This window comes from Propithecus coquereli, unplaced genomic scaffold, assembly GCF_000956105.1.
Source record: "Propithecus coquereli isolate 6110/MARCELLA unplaced genomic scaffold, Pcoq_1.0 Scaffold56, whole genome shotgun sequence".
Lineage (NCBI taxonomy): Eukaryota > Metazoa > Chordata > Mammalia > Primates > Indriidae > Propithecus > Propithecus coquereli.
In genome coordinates, this window is record NW_012151507.1 from 4649961 (window position 1) to 4675823 (window position 25863).

The following is a 25863-nucleotide window of genomic DNA, read 5'->3' on the forward strand; positions in this document are numbered from 1 at the left end:
TAATATTGGTTAAATGATATCTCTTTAGGCTAAAGTGTTAAAAAGTACCAAATAAGAACAGAATATTAGAAACAAACTGAAAGTACTGTTCAAATTGCCGTAATTGCTCTATGTAGTTGAGTGAACTAAGGAAGTTAAAATGACCTATGGCATAGCTGTGAAGACAGGTTTTATACACACACATTTTAGTGTAAGTGGAAACTGAGATGATTTTGGAATTATGATGAGATCTCTTCACCAGTCTGAAATAATGCATGCATGATATTTTTGAAATGTTTGATTAAGACCTTTCATTGAAATGAGCACGTGCTCCATTTTACAGTTAATTTTTTAAAGGATTTAAAACACAAGTAGAAGTTTCTTAGATAAATCAGAATCAATTTTTTCTTTTTAATTAATTTTTAATTAATTTAGCAATTACTGTAGAATAACAGTAATTAATTTCTAAAGAGCAAAAGTCTTAGCATTCATTTTTCATTTTCTTTCTCAGTCTTTACATAAATGCTAGTTTTTAACTATTTAAAAAGAATTGTTTGTAAAAAGTTTTCCCTGCACACCCCTTCCTGATTATATATTCTTGCCATCCCTCACAGGTTGTCACCATCCTGTGCTGTATACTTATTTGTCCTAAGAAAAATATCTATTTTTATTTTATGTGTATACCCAAATAAGAACATATTATATATTGTTTGAAAAATTAGTTTGGTTGAATTGCCCTACTCTTTCTTGATATTTATTTTTATTGTGCCGGTGTCACACTTACAAACAAAAATCTCATCTCCTGAATTAATTAAATTTTCTTTGAAATATTATTTAATGTATTTAGATTTCTTATATTCACTGGGATATAATATAATTTTAAGATAGCCAAAATAATGGTCAGTAGGACAAAAGTTGAAAATTGATGTTGAGTTATTCATCAGCTAGTTGATTCTGATGTGTGTTCATCTGTGCCACTTTGCATTTACATGGAACTTTCATGTATATTTCATTTTTTTTTGAAGACTACACATTGTAGACAAGGGTCTGCATAAAATAGTGACAGTAAGAGTCATAAGACCAGCTATGCTGGTCGCCTTAACCTTTGACAAATCAGCTTCTCAGAGCCTATTTCATTTTTTGAACAAGGGAAATTATAGTAATACTCACCTCCTAGAATGGCTAGATACAAAAAAGGTAAAGTGCATTGTAGGTCTTTAAAGCACTGTACAGATCAGAGGCTGAAGGGCACAATTTAAGTCACAGGATAATTTTAATTTTTTTTTTTTTTTAATCATTACCTTTATGTTGCCTACAAGAGAAAAAAGACCTATGTCATTCCAAACAGATAGATTTAGGACTTTTGTTTTTAATCTTATTTATGAAATCTTTTCATATATTTGTGAAATTTTGTTAAATCTTACCAGTGAATGGCTGCATATAGGGTGGGAAGTGTGTTATACTGTAAGTTATAAGAACTAAGTCTTTGGCTTTTCGCTGTTTTCTTTTCAAAGCACTCCAGGACTAAAGATAAAGAAAATACCATTTTAAATCTTTTTCCTTACCCACAGGTGTTGTTATAATTGATGATCATCCTGAAGTAACAGTAGTAGAAGACCCCCAGTCAAATTTGAATGATGACGGTTTTACTGAAGTGGTATCCAAAAAACAACAAAAACGTTTACAGGATGAGGAACGTCGAAAGAAGGAGGAACAAGTCATACAGGTTTAAAGCTTGCTCCAGTTTGTTGCTTGTTACTTAGGTAGTTGCCAGAGTATGTTAGCAGATGGTCAAGGTTTCTCTCTACTTGTAAAGTCAAGGCCATATTTTAATAAAACACCCTCAAGTGTTGAGGCTGACTTGATCTTCATAACTTTTAATTGATTTAACCAGAATTCAGGTACATTTTAAATAGAATATGATCACTGTAGCTCATTGTGTACCTTAGAGCAGACCCTGTTCACTTTAGCAACATATTGTATGTGTTAGCGCCGGTTTACCTTATCTGCCGCGTGGCAGAGTTGAGTTGATTTTTAAATTGTCTTGGAAATCTAATGAACTCAAATGCCATGAACCAATAGATTGCATATTATTGGCCTATAGAAATTTCGTTTGTAACCAAATTAGTTCGCTTAATATGAAGCGAGATAAGTTATTGAGTTTAATTGAATATAGCCCTGGAACCAGATATTTTCATAAGTTATTTATTTATTTAAGAAAGGTAAAATAGTAATACATACACCCTCTGTAGCATGACACACCAGCCACACTCTCCAAATAAATGTCTCTGTGGCAAACATGAGTTGAGTGAAGACAATAAGTAGTCTTTTGTCAGCTCAGGCAAAGTTTTGCTGCCAAATGAATTTACCGCAAACTTCCTTAGTTTTCAAATTTCAAAATTGTGGAAAAGAAATTGTAGACCTGTATATTAACAATGCATAATGTATACATGTCTTTTTTCTCTATATCATCTTGGCTTCTCACAATTTAAAATCTGTGTAGCAACCATGACATTTTTGCTCTATGAGTACCTACTTTGGAAAGTGAAGGAGCTAAATTTGTAGTAGGTAGTTTTGTGACAAATTGCATTCATAAACTGTCAGCTGCATTATTGATGAAAATGATTTCTACTAATTTTTTAAGGTCTGGAACAAAAAAAATGCAAATGAAAAAGGAAGAAGTCAGACTTCTAAGCTTCCTCCAAGATTTGCCAAAAAACAGGCTACAGGGACGCAGCAAGCACAGTCTTTAGCCTCAGTTCCAACTCTAGCCTCAGTTCCAGTTCCACCGTCATCCTCAGCCCCAGGTCCAGCCTCGACCTCAGCTCCGGTCCCAGCCTTAGCCTCAGCTCCAGTTCTAGCCTCAGCTTCAGTACCAGCTCCAGCCTCAGCCTCAGCTCCAGTTCCACCCTCAACCCTAGCTCCAATTTCAGCCGCAACCTCAGCTCCAGCTCCAGCCTCCACTTCAGCTACAGCCACAGCCTCTTCTTCAGCTCCAGCCTTAGTCCCAGCTCCAACCCCTATCCTTGCCTCAGTTTCTACCCCAGCCTCTGTCCCCATTCTTGCCTCAGCCTCAATTCCCATCCTTGCTTCAGCCCTAGCGCCGACTTCAGCTCCAACTCCAGCCCCAGCAGTCTCAGTCCCAGCTGCCCCCGTCATCTCAGCCCCAGCTGCCCCAGCCTCAGCCCCAACTGCCTCAGTCCCTCTTGCCCCAGCCTCAGCCCCAGCCCCTGCCCCCACCCCAACTCCGGCTCCGACTGTTCCAGCCCAGACTCAGGCACAGACCCACAAGCCAGTCCAGAATCCACTGCAGACTACAACACAGTCTTCAAAACAGCCACCACCTTCAATCAGGCTACCTTCAGCTCAGACACCTAATGGCACAGATTATGTGGCCCCAGGAAAATCCATTCAGAACCCACAGTCACATGGTACTCTGACAACCGAATTATGGGATAACAAGGTGGCCCCAACTGCTGTACTGAATGACATCTCTAAGAAATGTAAGTGTGCAGTGGAGAAGTGAGGGATGGGGAATGCCATAGGAATGCTGGGATTTGTTTTCAATTCTGTCTACATACTCAGTGTTTTCTAGCCATCTCATTTTTTTCTTCACAGGAAAAAGTAATAGTAGTCCTTTCTTAGCTTCTTTTCTTAAAATCTTGGTATCTAAAATAGCTTGCAACATTTGGGGGAACTTACGCTGGCATACCTCATTTTATTGTACTTTGCAGGTGTTACATTTTTACAAACTGGAGATTTGTGGCAACCATGTGTTGAGCAAGTCTGTTGGTGTCATTTTTCCAGTAGCATGTACTCACTTTGTGTCCTGTCACATTTTGGTAATTCTGGCAATATTTCAGACTTTTGCATTATTATTCTATCTGTCATGGTGATCTCTGATCGGTGATCTTCAAGGTTACTATTATAATTGTTTTGGGGCACCATGAACTGCTTCCAGATGAGATGGCAAACTTAATTGATAAATGTTGTGTGTGGTCCAACTGCTCCACCAACTAGCTGTTCTCCCATCTCTCTCTCCTTTTCCTCAAGCCTCCCTATTCTCTGAGACACAACAGTATTGAAATTTTACCAATTAATAACCCTGCAATGGCTTCTATTTTGGAGTGAAAGGGAAAGTCACATGTCTCTCAGTTTCAGTTAAAAGCTGGAAATGATTTAGCTTATTGAGGAAGGCATGGCAGAAGATGAGATAGGCCAAAAGCTGGACCACTTGTGCCAAACAGTTAGGCAAGCTGTGAATGCAAAGGGAACGTTCTTGAAGGAAATTAAAATTGCTACTGCAGTGAACATAAGAATGTTAAGAAAACAAAAACAGCCTTATTGCTGTTAATGGGGAAAGGTTTAGTGGTCTGGAGAGATCAAACCAGCCACAAAATTCCTGAAAGCCAAAGCCTAATCCAGAGCAAGGCCCTAACTCTTTTTAATTCTGTGAAGACTGAGAGATGTGAGGAAGCTGCAGAAGAAATGTTCGAAGCCAGCAGAGGTTGGTTCGTGAAGTTTAAGGAAAGAAGCCATAACTTAAAAGTACAAGGTAAAGAAGCAAGTGCTGATGTAGAAACTGTAGCAAGTTACCAAGAAGGTCTAGCTATCATTAATGAAAGGGGCCACACTAAACAAGAAATTTTCAATGTAAATGAAACAGCCTTTTCTATTGGAAGAAGATAATCATCTAGCCCTTTAATGGCTAGAGAGAAGACATTAATTCCTGGCTCCAAAGCTTCAAAGGAGAGGCAGACTCTCTTGTTAGGGGATAATGCAGCTGGTGGCTTTAAAACCAGTGCTCATTTACCACGCTGAAAATCCTAGGGCCCCTAAGAATTATGCTAAATCTACTCTGCCTGTGCTGTAGAAATAGAACAGCAAAGCCTGGATGACACCGCATCCGTTGATAGCATCATTTACTGAATCTTTTAAACCCAACGTTGAAACCTACTGCTCAGGAAAGAAGATTCCTTGCAAAATATTACTGCTCATTGACAATGCACCTGGTCACCAAAGAGCTGCGATGGAGAGGTACAAGGAGATGAATGTTGTTTTCATGCCTGCTGACACACATCCGTTTTGCAGCTTGTGGATCAAGGAGTCATTTTGACTTTCAAGTCTTACTGTTTAAGAGATACATTTCATAAAACTATAGCCACCATAGATGGTGATTCCTCTGGCGCATCTAGACAAAGTCAATTGACAATCTTCTGGAAAGGATTCATCATTCTAGATGCCATTAAGAACATTTTTTATTCACGGAAGGAGGTCAAAATATCAACTAACAAGAGTTTAGAAGAAGTTGATTCCAACCATCATGGATAACTTCAGTGGAGGAAGTCACTTCAGATGTAGTAGAAATAGCAAAAGATCTCAGATTAGAAGTGGAGCCAGAAAATGACTCATTTGCTATAATCTTGTGATAAAATTTGAACAGATAAGTTACTTCTTACGGATGAGCAAAGAAGGTGGTTTCTTGAGCTGGAGTCTACTCCAGGTGGAGATGCTGTGAATACTGTTGAAATAAAGGCAAAGGACTCAGAATATATAAACTTAGTTGATAAAGCAGTGGCATATTTTGAGAGGATTGACTCTAATTTTGAAAGAAATTATCAAATAACATCACATGCTACAGAGAAATCTTCTGTGACGGGAAGACTCAATTGATGCCGCAAACCCTGTTGTCTTATTTTAAGAAGTTGCCACAACTACCCCCCTGTCAGTCAGCAGCCATCAACAGCAAGGCAAGACCCTCTACCAGCAAAATGATAGTTATTCACTGAAGGCTCAAATAATTGTTAGCTTTTTAAGCAATAAAGTATCTTTAAACTGAGGTATGCACATTTGTTAAGACTTAGTAGACTACTGGATAGTATAAACATATTATATGCACTGGGAAGCCAGAAAATTTGTGTGACTTGCTTTATAATGGCTGTCTGCAACCCACAGTATTTCTAAGGTAGGCCTGTATTTTGGTACGTAAGAATCTCTGTAAGTGTAATGGGAAAATGGTTTAATTTTCTGGCTATCGTTAGCCAGACAATAAGAGATTAAGAGAAAGGACTAAATGGCATAGAGATTATTAGGCTCCAAATTTTAATTGTCACGTTTCCTATGACTTCTTTTCTTCAGTAGGTCCCATTAGTCCACCACAGCCACCTGCAGTCAGTGCGTGGAATAAGCCCTTAACATCATTCGGATCGGCTGCTTCATCAGAGGTAGGAAGACACTTTAAATGACATTGTGGGGATTAGTGTGGCAGGTTTTTTTTTAAAACTTTAGTGTGCCTCAGACTTACCTGAAGGGCAATTAAAACAGGTTACTGAGCCCCATGCCCAGAGTGTGTCATTTATTAGGTCTGGATTGAGGTCTGAGTACATTTCTAAAAAGTTCCCAAGTGATGCTATTGCTGCTACACCTTTACATTTATAAGCTGCTTCTCACTTTTAGATATATTAAGGTTAAACATTTGTTCTCATTGTAGTCTCAAGAAAAGGCTTCAAGTTACAGAAAATATAAGTATAGTTACTGTTTTCTGAACTTTTCTCGCATGTTTCTAGGTTGAATGATTAGATAGTATAGTTACTTTGAAATTGTTCACAGGAAGTTGCTTTTTCAACATAATATCTCAAACATGTTGCAGTATTAGTAAATGACTAATTAGGTCAGTGATTCTTTGTTCATTGATTCATTCATTCATTGAACATTCATTAAGCCCTTGAAATAGTATTCTAACCTGTGGGCTTACAAAACCAGGACTAAGTACAGATAAAAAGCCCTGCCCTCATGGGGCTTCCTTTGTAACGTGAGTTGAAACCAACAATAAAGAACAACTAGTATGTTTAATGGTGATTAGTGCTGAGGAACAAAGCAAAGCAAGGAAGCTATATACAGAATGTTCTAAGTGATGTGGAGGCAGTTTAAAATAGGATGGCCAGGAAAACCTACTTAGATGACATTTGAGTTAAAGACTTGAAATAAATATGAGAGCATGCTCTTCCCATCAGGTTCAGAGAAAAGCAAATGCAAAAGCCAGGAGATAGGAGGATCCCTAGTGCGTTTAAGGAATTTCAGAGGGGCACATGTGAAGTTGAAGAGGTAATATAGGGCAGAGACTGTAGGTCCTTTGGAAGAGGTAGTAAGGCATTAGAAGGTTTCAAGCAAAGGAGTGATGGGATCTGACTTTAAAATTATTCTGGGTGGTCTGTTAAAAATAGTCTGTGGAGGGCAATAGTAGAATTTAAGATGCTATTGCTGTGCTCAAATCGTGCTAACTTAAACCAGGGAAGTGACATTAAAGGTCATAAGAAATGGTTAGCTGACAAGAGTGAGAAAAAACTGAGGAGTCAAAATTAGCTCCAAGTTTTTGAATTGAGCAATAGGAAGGATAGAATTCCCACCAATTGAGATTGGGAAGCTATAAATGGATCAGGATTGGGGAGAAGATGAGTTTGGTTTTGATATATTTTAGATGTTATGTTTAAGATGATTATATATAAGATGTTTATTACACATCTGAATACAAATGTCAAGTAGATAGTTGGATATAAAAGTGTGTAGTTTAGAAGGCATAATCCAGATTTTGAGGATATGAATCTGAAACTCATTAGCATATAGATGGTTGGATGAAGTTACCAAGGGTGAATGAGTTAGGAGAGTAATTAGAAAAGAGCATCAAAAATTAAGTCATGTGGCTTTCCAACTCTGGGAAATGTGGGAGATGGAGGAGGTAAATGATTGGAGAAGTGTCCAAAAAGGCACATGAACAAAAGTTCAAAGAAAAGGGGATTAATTAAGTTTGACAGATGCTGGTGGTAAGTCAAGTAACATAGGCACTGAACTGACAGGTGGAGTTAACAACATGGAGGTTACTGATGACTCTGGTAAGAACAGTGTTAGTAGAGTAGTAGGTATGAACCCTGAGTGAATTTAAGATAAAAAGAGAGGAAAAATGAGTACTGTCAGTCATCCCTCCATGTCCATATCCGTGAGAGATTGGTTCCAGGGACACCACTGCTACCCCACCAACCCACCACAGAGATTTAACAACAACGACAACAAAACTCCAGGGGCCGGATGTGGTGGCTTATGCCTGTAATCATAGCACGTGTAATCATAGCGCTCTGGGAGGCCAAGGGGGGCGGGGGGATCGCTTGAGCTCAGGAGTTCCAGACCAGCCTGCGCAAGAGTGAGATCCCATCTCTACTAAAAATAGGGGAAAAAATTAGCCAGGCATGATGTCATGCGCCTATAGTCCCAACTACTCAGGAGGCTGAGGCAGGAGGATCGCTTGAGCCCAGGAGTTTGAAGTTGCTGTGAGCTAGGCTGACACCATGGTACTGTAGCCTGGGTAATAGAGCAAGACTCTGTCTCAAAAAAAAAAAAGAAAGAAAGAAAGAAACCTCCAGGGATGCTCGAGTCCCTTATATAAAATGACACAGTATTTATACTCTTGCTATATACTTTAAATCATTTTTGGATTACTTATAACACCTAATACAATGCAAATGGCTGCTATACGGTACTGTTTAGATAGCAACGACAAGGGGAAAGGTCTGTAAATATGCAGTAATGACACAGCTATCCATTTTTTTCCCCAAATACTTTTGATCCACATTTGGTTAAATCCTCAGATGACGAACTCACAAATATGGAGCACTGACTGTAATGTATAGAGAGCATTAGTGTAGTTTTGCTATAAAGGAATACAGAGAAAAGTGGGGCAATAGATGGCAATATAATCGAGATTTTTCACTCATTGGTGGAGCAAGGTATTTTGGTGGTATCTCATTTTCCTCTCAAACTTTTTTCTTCAACCTCTTTATGTTCTTTACATTTTCTGGCTAGAAGGTGATTTTTTGTGTGTGTGTGAGTGCTTGTTGTAGATGATTTTGGAGTTTTCTGCATGGTGAAATTTTGAATCAGCAAAGTTGACATTTCACAGGATGGATTGAATTCCCTACTGGGACTTTTTCTTGGATGACTCTAATGAAAGTTCTTAATGATTATTTTATTTAAAGCCATTAATGCTACTTATACCAGCTAGCCTTACAAAGATTGGTATTATAATACTGTCTTATTATCATTTTTATAAACATTTTTTGTTTCAAAGGATATATTCTTAAAACTAACAATCTCTAGTAGTCATATTAACTGTTGGTCTGTTTTCCTATTCAGTAACTATGTACAGCTTCTTCATATTTTTGTACATATAATAGCCTTCATGGTCATAAATTGCTGCATCATTTTGCTCTTCTAATATTAATACTAACTGTACATTTATACTTAACTGACTATGGGATTTCAACGTTGACTAAAGCAAATGGAAAATTTTATTCTAATTTACATTACTAATATTTGCCTATACAGTCATGTATCACTTAACAGTGTTCATACATGCTGGAAAATAGGTCATTGTGTGAACACAATAGAATGTACTTAAACAAGCCTAAATGGTACAGCTTGCTACATACCTAGGTCTTGCTCCTAAGCTGTACACAATGTTACGGTACTGAATACTATAGGCAGTTGTAACACTATGACATATGTATATCTAACCATATATAAACAGAAAAGGCATAGTAAAAATACAGTATTATCTTATAGGACTACCTTTATATATGGGGTCTGTCATTGACAAAACGTTGTCATTATGTAGCACATGACTACTTGATAGTGAATATTTAGATATTAAAAATAAATCTGAATTACATACCTTGTTCATACTGTTGACATTATTACCCTGATAGATATAATGTTAAACTTAAGCAGCAATTAACCACGTTCAGTTTAGGAATGCCAAAACTGATTTGAAGTAGTGATTCAATTATTAGACCAAAGCCTATAGTTGAACTTTGTCCCTAGTTTTATTTTGCCGTGAAAAGATTAAGTAGTTGTTACAACCAAGCCCTAAGTGTAACCTCCTGCTTGTCTGTCTTCTACTACTGTTCCCCATACCTGCTGTCCTTAAGCCTCGGTGACCTTTTTTGTTTTTGACCTTTACATTAGGTATTTGCTCCTCCTGAAACACTTTCCGTGGATCTTTCAGGTTTAGTGTCAGTGTGTCCTCCCAGAGGGTTTCTCTGTCTACCGGTCTAAACTGGCTAATCTTTTAACCCTATTTTGATTTTTGCATGTCTTATCTGACTTTTCAGTTCTTTATTTTCTCTACCCACTAGAATGCAAGTTCTGCAAGCTACATTGATTGCTAGCCTCTGCCTAGCACAATGAAAGCATTCAGTAAACTAGCTGTTTAATTGGTGGAATGATTGTACCCTATGTTACCAATCACAAAGTAACGTATAATTTTTCATTTTATTTTTAAAGCAGACTTCCGAGAAGTAGGTGACGCTGGTATTGCTATCTTTCTTTCCCATTCATTCATCTTTTTGTTGCTTTTACATTTGTTTTAAATGACGAAACAACTCAAGGCTGTAATTTGCCCATGATCACATTCATAAGAACCAGGACTTAAAAAACTTAAGTCTTGGCTTAGTTTTCATTTTATCAGTTGTTTTCTAGTACAGATCAAAAGTGGCTAAGGGAAAGTTCTAAAATATAATCAATGTCAGTTAATCTCAGTTACTGTGTAGATTGCTTTAAACCTTCTAATATACTTTTAAAACTATATGGTGCTACATAAATCATTTAGTCAGATCTGAACTGTTTGCTTTGATAGCAAGTTTTTAAATATTCTTTTACTAGGGAACAAAGAATGGTCAGGAAAGTGGAGTTGAGATTGGAATTGACACAATTCAGTTTGGTGCTCCAGCATCGAATGGGAATGAAAATGATGTTGTTCCTGTGCTTTCGGAAAAGTCTGCTGATAAAATACCTGAACCTAAAGAACAACGGCAGAAGCAGCCACGGGCAGGACCTATCAAAGCCCAGAAGGTAAATATAATTTATAATCCTTACATAATTTATGGAAGCCGCTGACTCTTATAAAGAGCAAATAATCATTTTAAAATTGAATTTAGTTTTTAATGAGTGTCTTTGATCATGATACATTTTTGTCATAAGCATTTGACTTTAGCTTCCAGATTTGAGTCCAGTAGAAAACAAAGAACATAAACCTGGTCCCATTGGAAAGGAACGTTCATTAAAAAATAGAAAAGTGAAAGATGCCCAACAGGTGGAGCCAGAAGGACAAGAGAAGCCAAGCCCTGCTATGGTCAGAAGCACAGATACTGTCACAACAAAGGAAACCAAATCAGTCTCAGAAATGTCTACTGAGATAGGAACAATGATCTCGGTATCATCTGCAGAATATGGCACTAACGCAAAGGTGAGCAGCATGCAGCGATTACCAGTCCAATAGGTGTAAACCATAGGAAGAACAGCAACAGTATACTTTTAAATTTTTTTTTTTTTCCTTTTGACTGAGTCATACAATTCCATAGACTATTTGGGTTCTTATTTCTACAGAGAAGATTTTATTTCATTGAGTGCATGTGTGATCCAAAGAAATTCTTTATAGTAAATTATATTTCTTTTTGTGGAAATTTCTTCTACTTTTAATTCTGGACTGTTTGAGTAGCTTCAAGTGAAAAATGTCTGCACAAAATTGGAATACTTTTCACTGGGTTTGTAGGCTTCCAAAGATGGCTCTGTTTTACGTTTAGTATGTTAATACAATTACAGTAGAGCCTTATCTTTCCCACTGGTGAGATTCTAAAATCAGAAAGTAAGGCAGACTTTTAGGAACTCCAGTATAGCCAGTTTTCGTTCATGGTTGGAACAGATCACTCTTTGGTGGAGCATTAGAGGATATTGACTTTGCCTTTAGGAGCAACATTGAATGAAACACATATCTCTAAAAGTACTCATTAAGGCAAGATATGCTGAATGACTATGGGAACTGATGCTTGGGGGAACAGCAAATTTATGTTTGCGATCTCATGTCGACTCTGTGACATATACTCGCTAAGAAGAAAGGTGGATGTAATCTTTCATATTATTTGAATATTTTTCTGTTTTTAATTTTTGCCATACAACTGAATTCACGTAAGTAATAACTCATATGATCCAACTCTACCATATTTAAAAAATTTATGACAGTAAACAAGGAGTGTATCCTAAAATCTAATTGATTATTATGTAAGATCTTGATATTTGCTTATCTACATTATTTTATTTTGAAGATAAACAATCAGTAGTTGTTTGTAAGCTATAGAGTAAGTATGGGAAACACATAAAAAGTTCTTTTAATAACCCAAAGAAATAAATGTTTGGTTCTGTTGACAACCTCCTAGTACTATGCAATGCATTTTTAACAATGTACAGGAGTTCAGCGGTAGTTGAAATGTGTCATTTTGATGATGGGTGCATGCTGTATTGCCCCACTGTTGATCAAGTAAGGTTTGAGTGAGTCGAGTTGTAAGATCTCCTCTTGCTTTCTTCCCGGAACAACTTTACAACTGTTAGGTTATCATTAGAGAGTAATCCGTTAATTCAGCTTAAAACGTATTTTTTTCTGTCACTACACAGGAGTCTGTAACAGACTATACTACACCTTCTTCTTCTCTGCCTAACACTGTGGCTACTAATAATGCAAAGATGGAGGATACTTTGGTTAATAATGTAAGTAATCAATTTGAGATTGATTGGCAAGTTTGATTAGTAACTTGGCTCTTGTTATCTAGTACTTTTTATATTTATGCATCAAGGAAGGAGTTAGTAAATTTGTTTTTAGGAGCACTGCAGTATAATTAGCAAAAATAGTCAAAGCTGAATTTTTTGTTTTTCTTCTGAAAGTCATCAGCTTTCCATTGAAGATCAAGGTTTGTGGTGCTTAGGCTTGATTTCATAAGTACTAATCCTATTAACCTGGTTTTGGTAAGAATTTTTCTTAGCTCTCACATTTACAAATGCAACATTTTATTTGGTTGGTGATTTTGTTCTTAAATGAAACCTTTTTATAATGCAGTGAATGAAACCTAACTCATTTAAGACAATTAGAGTTAGAAATAAAAGACAAATGTATTATCAAAGAATCAGATATTTTTTTGAATTTTTTAAAAAATATACCCAGCGTTAACAACAACATCTTGTTGTAAAGATTGAGCTCTAATGTACGTGTATGTATATCAGAAATTCTTAAATGCTCTAATATCAGCTGATAGTAAGTCATGTTGTAAATTAGGCCATAGTTTCCCATAGCAACCACGTCATGATTCAATATGGTATTAAAAGTCAGTACAGTCCATCATTTTGCTTGGTTCTCTTACTGACAGATGAAAAATCGTAAGCCCAAAAATGTTGAGTAAATTGCCATGGTCACAGTATATTTTAGAAGATGCTTATATGGTCCTTGTTTTGGAGGTCAGGTATGGTGGTAATTTGGTCCACTGCTCTCTTTTTAAATGTAGCCCTTACAATAAGCAAAGGCTATCAGACTAAAATGTTGATCATTCTTTTCAAAAATATCCATTACAGATAAATACTTAAAGGTCTCTCACAAAGGGCTTTCACTATCATTTTGACTTTTAAAAATCTTTATTTTTGTCTTGTTATATTTTTTTTCCTATGCTTTGTATTCTTCCCTCTAGCCTCAAGTATATGGAATTTTAGAAAGGTGAGCTGCATTAGGGGTCACTTAATCTAATTTTCATAGTCAAGCTGAAGGGTTTTTGATATGTAGCTGAGGAAAAGGAATGTAAAGGAATAAATTACACACTTTTTCTTGGAGATAAGAGAGAGAACTCTAGAAATTGATTAATGTGATTTGTCCAACTCCTACCCCCACCTTTCTGAGAGTGTTTTTTTTTTTTTTTTTAAAAATAGAGTCTCGCTCTGTTGCCCCAGCTAGAGTGCAGTGGCATCATCATAGCTCACTGCAACCTCAAACTCCTGGGCTCAGACAATCCTCCTGCCTCAGCCTCCCAAGTATCTGGAACTACAGGTGTGTGCCACCACGCCTGGCTAATTTTTTCTATTTTGGGGAGAAAACAGGGTCTTTTGCTTAGGTTGGTCTCAAACTCCGACCTCAAGAGATCCTCTCACCTCGGCCTCCCAGAGTACTGGGATTACGGGTGTGAGCCACCATACCTGGCCGGTTTGCTTTGTCTTTTTTGGTTTCTTGGGTTTTTTGTTTCTGTTTTTATTTTTCTTCCTGTAAGAAATAATGGAAAACTTGGAGAAAAAGCCTTTTTTTGCCCCTAACGTCACTATCTAGATTTTCAAATATTCCATCAGTAAAGTTTTATTATACTTTAATTGTGGTTTCTTTTCTCACCTTAAAAATGTGTGGAATATTTCTAAAATATTACTTTTTCAAGAAAGTATATGATACTTTCTGCCAAGCTACCCTCTGACAATATCACTTATAAAATATAAATAAGGAGAAAAAACCACTATTCTCAGAACCCTTAAGTTATTGAAAATATCCAGATAAGCATTTTAATGGCTTCTGTGTGATCTATAGGGCCAATTAGTTTAGTGACTTGTACACTGATAACTGCTGTAGGGAAGAGACCAGTCTCACGGCAGTGTACCCAGTGTATATTTGAAAGCAGAAAGATTAATTTGGGTCAGTGAGCGTTATAAACAGTCATCAGTTTGGAATGATTTTACATTGTTGCTTACTTGCGCCATGTGTGGTGGTGACTCTGAAGTTAATGTAGTGTTAAAAACAAATGTCCTACATAGGGATATTTTTAGAACATTTTGAAATGTCCTTTTATCTTTCGTTTAGTCTATTTGGGGGTTCCATTTTATACATACAACTTTTGCCTTTTTAAAAAGTTATACTTGAAAATGACATTTCTTATTGAGGCTTAGTATACTTTTTTATAACCTTCAACTGATACTTATTGGTTAGTATTACCGAATGTTATAATCATTTTGTATCTTGAATGTGTTGAAGATTTGAATGCAGGTGGCATTTTTTATTATTCTGGCATAGCTACTTTCAAGATTTACAAAAACAATCTTCATTAAGTAGTCTCTGGTATTAGAAATCTCCATCAGGTAGTCCGTAGTATCACAAAATGATTATCTTAAAACTGCCAAGGGCCGGGCGTGGTGGCTCACGCCTGTAATCCTAGCACTCTGGGAGGCCAAGGCAGGCGGATCTCTCGAGGTCAGCAGTTCGAGACCAGCCTGAGCAAGAGCAAGACCCTGTCTCTACTAAAAAAAAATAGAAAGAAATTAATCGGACAACTAAAAATATATAGAAAAAATTAGCCGGGCATGGTGGCGCATGCCTGTAGTCTCAGCTACTCGGGAGGCTGAGGCAGAAGGATCGGTTGAGCCCAGGAGTTTGAGGTTGCTGTGAGCTAAGCTGATGCCACAGCACTCTAGCCCAGGCAACAGAGCAAGACTCTGTCTCAAAAAAAAAAACTCCCAAGCATCTAAGTAATTTTATCTAAACAACTGAGTGAACCATCAAAAGCAAACATGTAGTCATACATAATAAAATTCCAAGACCCAGAGACGTAGAGGGAAAAAAATGAGAAAGGCAGTGAGTTTCTAATGTCTCCAAATTTCTAACAATATTGCCATGATTACTCTATTACTGTATCAAAATAATTTGTTTAGTGTAAGGAGGTGGGCCTATTAGTTCATACTTTCCTCCCAAAATTATTTTTGTTCTTGAATCTAGTTATAAAACAGTTGACTATATTGCAGGAAGCAAATTAATTCTTATATTTTCATGGTGATGTTAAATACTTCTGATAGAACCTACAGGTCCCTCATATATGGTGAAAGTTACATTCCTTAGAGTTTTACTGTACAAAGTGTGGCCCATGGACCAGCAGCATCAGCAGCATCTGGGAACTTATTTGAAATATAAAATTTCAGGCCTTAACCCAGACCAGCTGAATCAGAATCTGCATTTTAACAGCATCCCCAGGTGATTCATGTACATATTAAAATACGAGAAGCACTGCCATCTGAGTATACACCATCTATTAATATTTGGTGCAGACTTTCTGCTAATTCATAAATGAAAAGGCAAATAGTATTTCTATTCAGAAGTTTTCTCTAAGCTATCCATAATTATTAACTACTGTAAGCACAGTGTAACTCTCAAGTAATCAGATATTCCTGTTGGCTCTGATAAAAATAAACACCACCGTTAGAATACTTTAGCGTTATCTTTAGTGGAGCTTTTATAGCAGACTTAGTTAGATTGTGATATGTGTTGCCTGCCTTTTCAGGTGCCCCTGCCCAACACCCTTCCCCTCCCTAAGAGGGAGACTATACAACAGAGCTCCAGCCTAACTTCAGTTCCTCCCACTACTTTCAGCCTCACCTTCAAGGTATGTACGACATCCATCTCTAAGGGTCCTTAATTACTGCATGCAAGGGGACGCAAGCTAACAATATTCTTTTGGCATTTTTACTAGTTTTATGTGATAAGCAACAATATGAGGCTGAGGAAATAGAGTGATGTCAAATTATATTTTAAATTTTCATTAACTTCTAATACCGCTTAGCAGTGACTTGATATCCTTATATCAAGTAAGGCTTATGCTTGCGAATACTGTCTTAAAAACACAGGAGAGCATTTATGTTCTATGTTTGTGATAAGTTCCTCTTAGAGATCTTAATAATTTTTGGATATTCAGTTGTGTACAAAAAATACTAACTTGGTCTTCTACTCTTTTTATGATTTGTTACCTGAATCCTACATACTGATTATCATGGTTTTCTGTCTTTCTTATAAGTCATATGTGAATTGAATGAATGCAGTGTAGTGATCAATTTCCTTTATGAGAAGGAAATTGATTAGTACAAGTGTGCTTCATAATTAACATCACGAAATTTTTAGTTGATTTTTGTTGGATATTTTCTTGTTGAGACAGGGTCTTGCACTGTTACCCAGGCTCTAGAGTACAGTGGTGTCATCCTCACTCACAGCACCCTCAAACTCCTGGGCTCAAACAATCCTCCTGCCTCAGCCTCCTGAGTAGTTGGTACTACAGGCACTTGCCACCATGCCCAGCTAATTTTCTTATTTTTGTGGAGACGAGGGTCTCACTATATTGCCTGGGCTGGTCTCAAATTCCTGATCTCAAACGATTACACGTGTGAGCCACTGTGCCAGCCAGTTCAGTACTTATTTTAAAATAATGGGGTGAAAGAGATTTTAGTGCTTTTTATTGTCAAGAAGTTTTGGCTTATTTTTAATCTCCTATTATGTTTATAATTTTGAGCCATGTTAGAGCTTTTTTATAGTTGTGTTATTTGAAAGTATTTTAAATCCATTGTTCACCTCGGGATTAGATTAGTCAGTGGTTAAAAAAATGCAAACATGGAATTAAGTGAGGATTTTTTAAAGTCCATTTATTTATCTCATTGGTGTTTTTTGTTCAGAAATCTAGGCAAGTCCTTAACCTCTATTATAGCAGGGCTGCCTAACATTGCACTGGTTGACAGTGAATCTCTTTGGTGGTCTTCAGGAGGGTGGGGCAGAAACTAAGATGTTTTACGATGTGGCCAATGTTCATTTCTGGACCCTTTCTAATTGAGTTCCCAGCCTCGTGACCACTTGTCCCTTGACCCACCACCCCAGACTTCTTTGTAAGAGGCTTAACAAATACAAGTTTGAGACCATAAAATTTCATGATAAACCTCTGCTTTGTGTTACCCCTGTCTTTACCCCATCCTTACTGTTTACTGCCAATTTCTGCTCAGCCTTTGCTGTTGTCTTGCCACTTGAATGACTGTCTCAATATGTATTCCTTTACTTTGTCTTATTTATATGCTTTTTATCATTATACTATTGAGGGCAATAATCGAATTTCATGTAAGCAAATTATTTTTTAAGCCAGTTGTTACTTCTTCAGAATACTATTCGACTTTGCCTTTCACTCGTCTTCTTAACATTCCAAGAAGAAACAACATATATATTTAGAAATAAAATAAATTCAGATTAAATTACATTAATGAAATACATATGGCCTATACGTTATGCAAGATTTATTAGGTATAATTTAATAATTAATGTGTCCTCAACACAACAAAACTGGTGTGAAAGACATTGTACTCTATCAAATTGCTCAAAACCACGAACTCTTAGATGGTACAAGGAAATTGCATTATGGCTAACTTCCTAAGTTCTTCCCAAGAATTTTATTTTAAAATAAAACACGTTTGAAATCAACAAGTTGATTGTCAGAAAAAGAAAATACTTGTCTTAAACATAAAAATACGCTGTTTTGAATGTATAATGATGACAGTCATTAAGAAAAGGTTAAATTATGAGCGGTATGCATTTTTAAAGGAAGGTAGGGTAAAAGTACAGTAAGTAACTATAAATTAAAATTTTAGAAATTGGTACTTCAAGGACCCACAAACTTCCTAACAATGGTATAAAAATGTTACTTGTAAGAAGTTCCCCCATGTAAGTCATCAAAACTGATCTTATAGATTATCTTGGTTTTTCCTCTCAGTTCAGTATTTTGACTGGTAGTCCTGAAAATCTCAAAACTGTGCGTCTGTTCTCCTCTTGTTAAAGTAGTCGCAAGTACTAGGTTGGTGCAAAAGTAATTGCAGTTTCAGACCGTGAATTTTAAATCATTGTAATTAGGCTCAAACACATCTTTATTAATCAAAATAGGAACCATTATAATCAACACATTTTTGCCAAGGAGAAATAAGTTTGTTTATTCCTGTAGGATAAAAATCCGTTTTTTGGGATTCAGCAAACTCTTGAAAAACACTTTCTGCATCCTGCTGGTTGTGGAAGCATTTTTCCTGCAAAAAGTTGTCAGGATGCTTGAAGAACTGGTAGTTGATTGACAAGGGGTCAGGTGAATGTGGCAAATGAGGCAAAACTTCGTAGCCCAATTCATTCAACTCTGGACGTGTTGGTTGTGCGAGGGTGCAGTCGGGTGTTGTTGTGGTGAAGAACTGGGCTCTTTCTGTGGACCAATTGATGCCGCCAGCAGGCGCTGCAGTTTTTGGTGCATCTCATCAATTTGCTGAGCACACGTCTCAGATGTAATGGTTTTGCCAGTATTCAGAAAGCTGTAATGGATCAGACCGGCAGCAGACCACCGAACAGTGACCATGACCTTTTTTTGGTGTGAGTTTGGCTTTGGGAAGGGCTTTGGAGCTTCTTCTCGGTCCAGTCACTGAGCTGGTTGTCACCAGTTATATAAAATCCACTTTTCGTCACATGTCACAATCCGATCAAGAAATGGTTCGTTGTTGTTGCATACAGGAAGAGAAGACAACACTTAAAAATGACGATTTTTTTGATTTTTGATCAGCTCATGAGAAACCACTCTGTCAAGCCTTTTCACCTTTCCAATTTGCTTCAAATGCCAAATGACCATAGAATGGTTGACATTGAGTTCTTCAGCAACTTCTTGTGTAGTTTTAGAGGATCAGCTTCAATGATTGCTCTTAGTTGGTTGTCAACTTCCGATGACCAGCCACTGCACTCCTCATCTTCGAGGCTCTCGTTTCCTTTGCAAAGCTTCTTGAACCACCACTGCTCTGTACCTTCATTAGCAGTTCCTGCGCCAAATGCATTGTTGATGTTGAGTTGTCTCCACTGCTTTCATTTTGAAGTTGAATAGGAAAATCACTCAAATTTGCTTTTTGTTTAACATCATTTCATAGTCTAAAATAAATATAAAACAAACAGCAAGTAATGTCAATGGCAAAAAACATAAAGTGAGAAATGCACATTGAAATGATATAGAACATAACCACATTTACGAGTGTATTCCAGTATCAAACGGCAGATGTCAACAACGCTACCGCCGCTACTTTTGCACCAACCTAATACTTGAAAATCTACATCTGTCCTCTCAGATTCAAAATCTACTGTTAAGCCCTTTTAAATGCGACTAATCCAAATTGAGGCATTGTAAGTGTAAAATAAAATAAATGCTTCATCTGAAATTTTCATATTAAAAAATAATATAAAGCATCTTAATTTTATGTTGATATGGTTTCAGTTATAATATTGTAGATATTGGGTTGAGTTACATGTTATCAAATTTAATACCACCTCTTTCTTTTTACTTTTTACTACTAGAAAACTTAAAATTATATATATGGCTTGCATTTACATACATATCAGGTGAACATTGCTGAATAGTACTGCTCTAGGTAGATTGAAATAAGCAGTTTTTGCCTTTTAAGAAACTAAGAGACTACAGCTAAAACCAGGGGCCACAAATGCCAATGACTGCAGCTAGTACATGAAATGCTTGATGAGGTCTGGGTGTGAAACTAAAAGTGTTTCTATTGCACCCAAGTCTAAAACCTATCTAGTTTCATTGCCTTTTAAAACAATGAAGCATGAAAGCATGAAACAACTGACCAAAAGGTGCCTGCTATCTTCTGTCTGAGAAGCATTGACTTAAAAAGAATGAATGAAGAGAATGAGTATTTACTTAGGGCCTTGCCTACTAGAGGTAGAACCTTAAGTTAGCCCTGAAGAGGCATGGTATTTCCTTTCCTTATTTGCTGGTAGAGATAGGGGTTCATGTTTAAATGATACAGGAGCTGTGACTCTGTAGTTCACTGACCTGTTTCCTAAAGCCATCAATTGGTTCTCTGTATAAACACAGTTAAATCCCACTGTCCCCAATTTGAGTAAAGGAGCAAAGATTAAAAGGGCAAGTGAAAGATTTGATCCAACCACCCGTGATTCTTGGGGAAAAAAATAAATAAAAGAAAAAAACAGGAAAAAAAGATATGAAATCTCTAGGGTCTTAATGTTTTATTTTTGTCATTTTTGAAAGATTTTATTTAGAATTTAACTATTGACACATATATGTACATACATATATGTGTGTGTATTCTGTATTAACATCATTTTTTTGCTGTAAAAATGTCCATTTTATTGCAGATGGAGTCTGCACGCAAGGCATGGGAGAATTCTCCGAATGTCAGGGAGAAGGGGTCTCCCGTGACTTCCACAGCACCTCCAGTCGCAGGTGGAGTCAGCAGTAGTGCCAGCGGACCCAGCACCGCCAGTTACAACTCGTTCTCAAGTGCGTCTATGCCTCAGATTCCTGTCGCCTCAGTCACTCCTACAACGTCACTGTCAGGTAGAACTTTTTTGTACTTTTCTTTAAATATCTTGTATTATTTAGTATGTCTTATGATTTTGTCCTATTCACTATCTCCCGCCCGCCCCCCCAAAAAAGTATTTTTACAAAAAATGTCAGATTGTGCATGAGATAGTTGTCAGCTATTTTATAGAACTTCTTGCTACTCTTACCTCCTCCCCCCTTTCCCCTCTCCCAGTTTTAGCTAGTTTGGCACATATTTATAGCTTACCAACACAGATTTTGGTAAGCCTTCCCGTTACAGATACTAGGGTAATTGGTAGAAAAATGTCATTTTCCTCTAAATTTTTCTGTGAAGTTCACCTTCTGATTATCATTTATACCTGTATGTAGATAGCTAACTAGATCAGCTTAGAAATAACATAGAATCAGACTGCTTTTCAGTGTTCTGCGATCTATCTAATTTGAAGGAGGTGTTTACGTAAACCTATTGGAGTAACTTGAATATTTTCTGGTGAAGCCTTAGAGTTAGAGAATTCTTAGCCTCTGCTTTCTGAGTGATGAATCCATTCAGTTGGCTTTAGTTTGGTTTGGTTTTTCGTTTTTGATTTTGTTTTGCTTCATTTAAGAAGAGTCCATCAGCGCCCAAAATTAGAAGGTACTTTTCTTGCTTTCTTATATTTTCTTAAATTTTTACTAGTGTGTAATCTTTTCATTGAGCTATCTCATTTGGAGACTTTATAGTTCTTAAACACAGAAGATGTTTCTAAAATGCTTGACTCTGAAAAAGTGGACGCCTTACCATATGTGGAACTGTGTTTCTTCTGTTGAAAAAGAAATTTCAAGTTTTCTCAGTATTCTCAGCTCTTTCCAAAGCGGTGGGGAGCTCCTTTTCAATAGATATGAAATATATTCAGCGTAGAATTGACTATTTTTCACTGGTTCATATTCAATATTGTTTTTCAATATTATTGCCTACTGTGCGAGTTTTAGGTACAAAAAAATACCTGTCTTTGGATTGTAGAACAGTTTTTTTATGTCATCTGTAATTAGAAGTATGCATTAAGAGAAACCCAGAGATTATACACCGCATTAAAATTCCAAATCCCAACTGTATTCCACATCTCTTCCCTCTTTAAAAGCCTTTCAAGCATTCCCCACCACCCGTTTGCCAAAGTGTCTTCACTGATGCCTACTAAAGTAGCTTGGGGCCCAGGCTACTTGGGTGGGGTGGGCGGTGTTGCGAAGGAAACAAAAGGAGAGTGTGGTAGGAAGATTCAGAAATAAAGGGACTAGGAATGTTGCTAGCTCTTTCTGTGGAACTCATCTGCCTCCTTTCCCCAGGTCTGGAATGCCTCCACTCCCCTTGACTAGGATAATTTTTAAACAAGTACCTTCTTTCCAATCATCCTACTGGTAGAGACTCAGCTGGAAAAACAGAAACATTATGAAGTCTGAAGATAATGATAACCACGTCTTCCTTTTTAATCAAATACCAGTATTGTCATTTTGTTCCAGTATTACAGTCATTATAGCTCACTGATCAACAGAACTAACTGACCCTTCAAACCTAAGTTTCTGTAGTTCCATTTATTCATTCAGTAGTTTGTCTTCATTTGTATTTAAAGTATTACTATATATCAGTTTGGGCAGGGGGAGCAGGGCAGGGAGAGAAATCAAACCTAAAGTTTAAGTTTATATGACTTTAGAAGCAATTAAGATATCTCAAGGCCCATTTATATTCATAATTATTCCTAAGGTACAACACATTGTATGTCCTAGTATCTATGCCTGGTCATAGGGAATGAAGCTTCATGATTGTGTATCTTTTTTTTCCTTTGCGATGATTAAAAGCCAAATAGTAATTTCGGGCTAAACTATAATAGCCATGTAGACGCTCAGCCTTATTTTATGAGTTTTGTGTTTTGTTTCTTCCTCATTTTAATTTTCTGTTGGTTATATTTTTTTCAGATTTTATAGTCTTGTTTGCATTTGATGATAAGTGTTCTTTTCTTTTGTAAGCCGCCTCCATATCCACTTTTGGCATGAAGCAGTATAGAAGTACATGATGGGTATTAATTTTCCAGTTTCCGATTAGTACTGTGAACAACAGCACTTTTAAATATGCTGGTTTTTCCCCTTTATCTCTCCCCCCAATATAGGAGCTGGTACATATACTACCTCTTCTTTGAGTACAAAATCCACGACCACATCAGACCCTCCTAATATTTGTAAAGTGAAACCTCAACAATTACAGACAAGCAGCCTGCCTTCTGCAAGTCATTTTTCACAGTTAAGCTGTATGCCTTCCCTTATTGCCCAGCAACAACAGAGCCCACAAGTTTATGTGTCTCAGTCTGCCGCAGGTAATATTTTTAGCATTGAATGTAAGACATTCAGAAAATGAAGACTTTTTAAAATACTCTTTTCTATTCTTAGTTACCCTTTCAAGTTTAAATATTTTTTGATCTGCTTTGCAAATATGTTCCTTTATAGAGTTGAATTCTTTCTCTCCACGACAAGAATTCTGGGGATATCAGCCTTCGTATTATTGACAATTGTTTCTTACCTATATAAGACAAATTAGTATCTAATAATAGGCAAAATAATTTGTGCATTTGATACTGTTCTAGTCAAATTCCAGAATATTTTATTTGAAATTTGACAGTTGATAATAAAGTTTTGGGGGAAGAGTAAAATGCAAAAACAAAAAAATTATTTGAGGGTGGAGTAGGTTGTCCTGGATATCACAACATTAATCTGAAATGTTTGAAAAATATTAAAATTCACCAAGGATTTAAATTCCTAATAAAAGAACAATGAATCTATTTCTTGCCTTTCATAGATAAATTGATAATACTTTAGCATCTGTTAGTACCTAGTATCTATAAAGATACCAAGTATTATTAATAATAAGCTCTTAAGGTAATTGCTTTAAGTACGTCAATTGGCATAATTCTTTTAAGAAGTATCTTAGAAAATGTGCGAGTGTATACTGTGTAACACTTTCAGAGCTAGGAATCTCATGGATAAACTTAGCCTATTTGAGATATATGTGTAAGGGTATTCATTGCAGTATTGTTTATAATAGTGACTAATTAAAAGCAATATGTGGAATTCTCCAGAACATACTACTATATAATTTGTGCATTTGACTATATGTTTTATATTTATGAAATATAATTTTATAATTTATATTTTAATATAAGTATTATAAATGTATAAAATATAAATATATGTAAATTTATATTTTAATATAAAAAAACAGCAAGTCACAAAATAGTATATATCATAGATAGAAAAGAAATGCGTTAAGAATCTGTACCAAACTCTTTTAATTATTAAATGTCAATTCTTTTGGAATATTTTGCTAAATTCTAGTAGGTAGATTTAAAATTGGAATGGAGTTGCTGGTTCAATGGGCAGATTCATTTTTAGTTTTAGTAGATAATGTGAAATTTTACCATTGGCAAAATATGAGAGTGCCTATACCCCATTGACAGTATATGAGAGTGCGTATTTTTTTGTACCTTCACAAGTACTAGTTATATTTACTATTTGCGTATACCTATCTAGTAGAAGTTTTGCATCTTTTTACATTTGCATATTTTCGCAGTTCTAGTTTTTCCACGGCTATGTTAATTTTCAGAGGGCTTGCTTAATTTGAAATCTGCCACAAAAACATAGTTTTTATTTACTATTTGGAAAAATCTGAAATTTGTACAATTATTCCTGCTTGTTTTTCCTGGTGGTCTATAGCTCAAATTCCAGCTTTCTATATGGACACAAGTCATTTATTCAATACCCAACACGCACGATTGGCTCCACCATCCTTGGCTCAGCAACAAGGCTTCCAGCCAGGTCTCTCTCAGGTAAATACTGAAGCCTCCTTCCATCCTGTAAGGATTCTTTTGCATTTTAATGCTTGTAATAGTTATTTTGGACTATAAATGATCGACTCTCTAAAGTTATAAGCAACTCATGATTACCTTGATATGTTATTAGCAAAATTGTAAAATTTCCTAAGCTTAATGATTAACAATATAGAATAATGTATTGAAAGGAAAGTTTATTTTTTTCATGTCTCAAAGTTGTGTTTTCCAAAGTATTGTGATTTGCATGTATGATGTTCATATATTATATGTTTATATCCATGTTTTTTGTTGTTGTTGTTTTTTCCATTGCATTGCAGCCAACTTCAGTTCAGCAGATTCCAATCCCTATTTATGCACCACTGCAAGGGCAGCATCAAGCCCAACTGAGTTTGGGGGCTGGGCCTGCTGTTTCCCAGGCTCAGGAATTATTCAGTTCTTCACTTCAACCATATAGGTAAATGCTTTAAAGGTTATGTTTATAATGTTAAAGGCACTGTACTTGCTGAGTCTCCTTGCCATAATCCCTAAAAGCTTCTCCCCAAAAGCTAGGATGACCATGTTATAAACTAAATTAAATAATTTTAAGCATATTGATTATATGTCATGAATCTTAGCTTCTAGTAATTTCAATCAGACTTTATTAAAGAAAGTCAAGCCTCAGGCCAGGTGCACTGGCTCATACCTATGATTCCAGCACTTTGGGAAGCTAAGGCAGCAGGATTGCTTGAGGCCAGGAATTTTGAGACTAGCCTAGACAACATAGTGAGACCCCATCACTACAAAAAATTAAAAAATTAGCCGGGTGTGGTGGCACATGCCTGTAATCCCAGCTACTCGGGAGGCTGAGGCAGGAGGATGGCTTGAGCCCAGGAGTTTGAGGTTGCTGTGAGCTCTGTTCGTGACACTGCTCTCCAACCTAGTTGACAGAGCAAGACTTTCTCTCTAAGAAACAAAAAAAGAGGCCAGGCGCCATGGCTCACACCTGTAGTCCCAGCTACTCCGGAGGCTGAGGCAAGAAGATC

At 36.6% G+C, this 25863-nt stretch overlaps 1 protein-coding gene across 1 annotated transcript in view; it reads left to right on the top strand.

The window, feature by feature from the left end:
- Positions 1-25863, top strand: part of PRRC2C (proline-rich coiled-coil 2C) — a 98610-nt gene that overhangs the window by 59966 nt on the left and 12781 nt on the right. Inside the window, exons 17-27 of the mRNA XM_012657718.1 lie at positions 1551-1705; positions 2624-3482; positions 6118-6203; positions 10690-10878; positions 11021-11272; positions 12475-12567; positions 16149-16250; positions 20804-21005; positions 23129-23332; positions 24726-24838; positions 25159-25295. Of these exons, the coding sequence (XP_012513172.1) occupies positions 1551-1705; positions 2624-3482; positions 6118-6203; positions 10690-10878; positions 11021-11272; positions 12475-12567; positions 16149-16250; positions 20804-21005; positions 23129-23332; positions 24726-24838; positions 25159-25295 (2392 nt within the window). The remainder of the gene's footprint in view (positions 1-1550; positions 1706-2623; positions 3483-6117; positions 6204-10689; positions 10879-11020; positions 11273-12474; positions 12568-16148; positions 16251-20803; positions 21006-23128; positions 23333-24725; positions 24839-25158; positions 25296-25863) is intronic.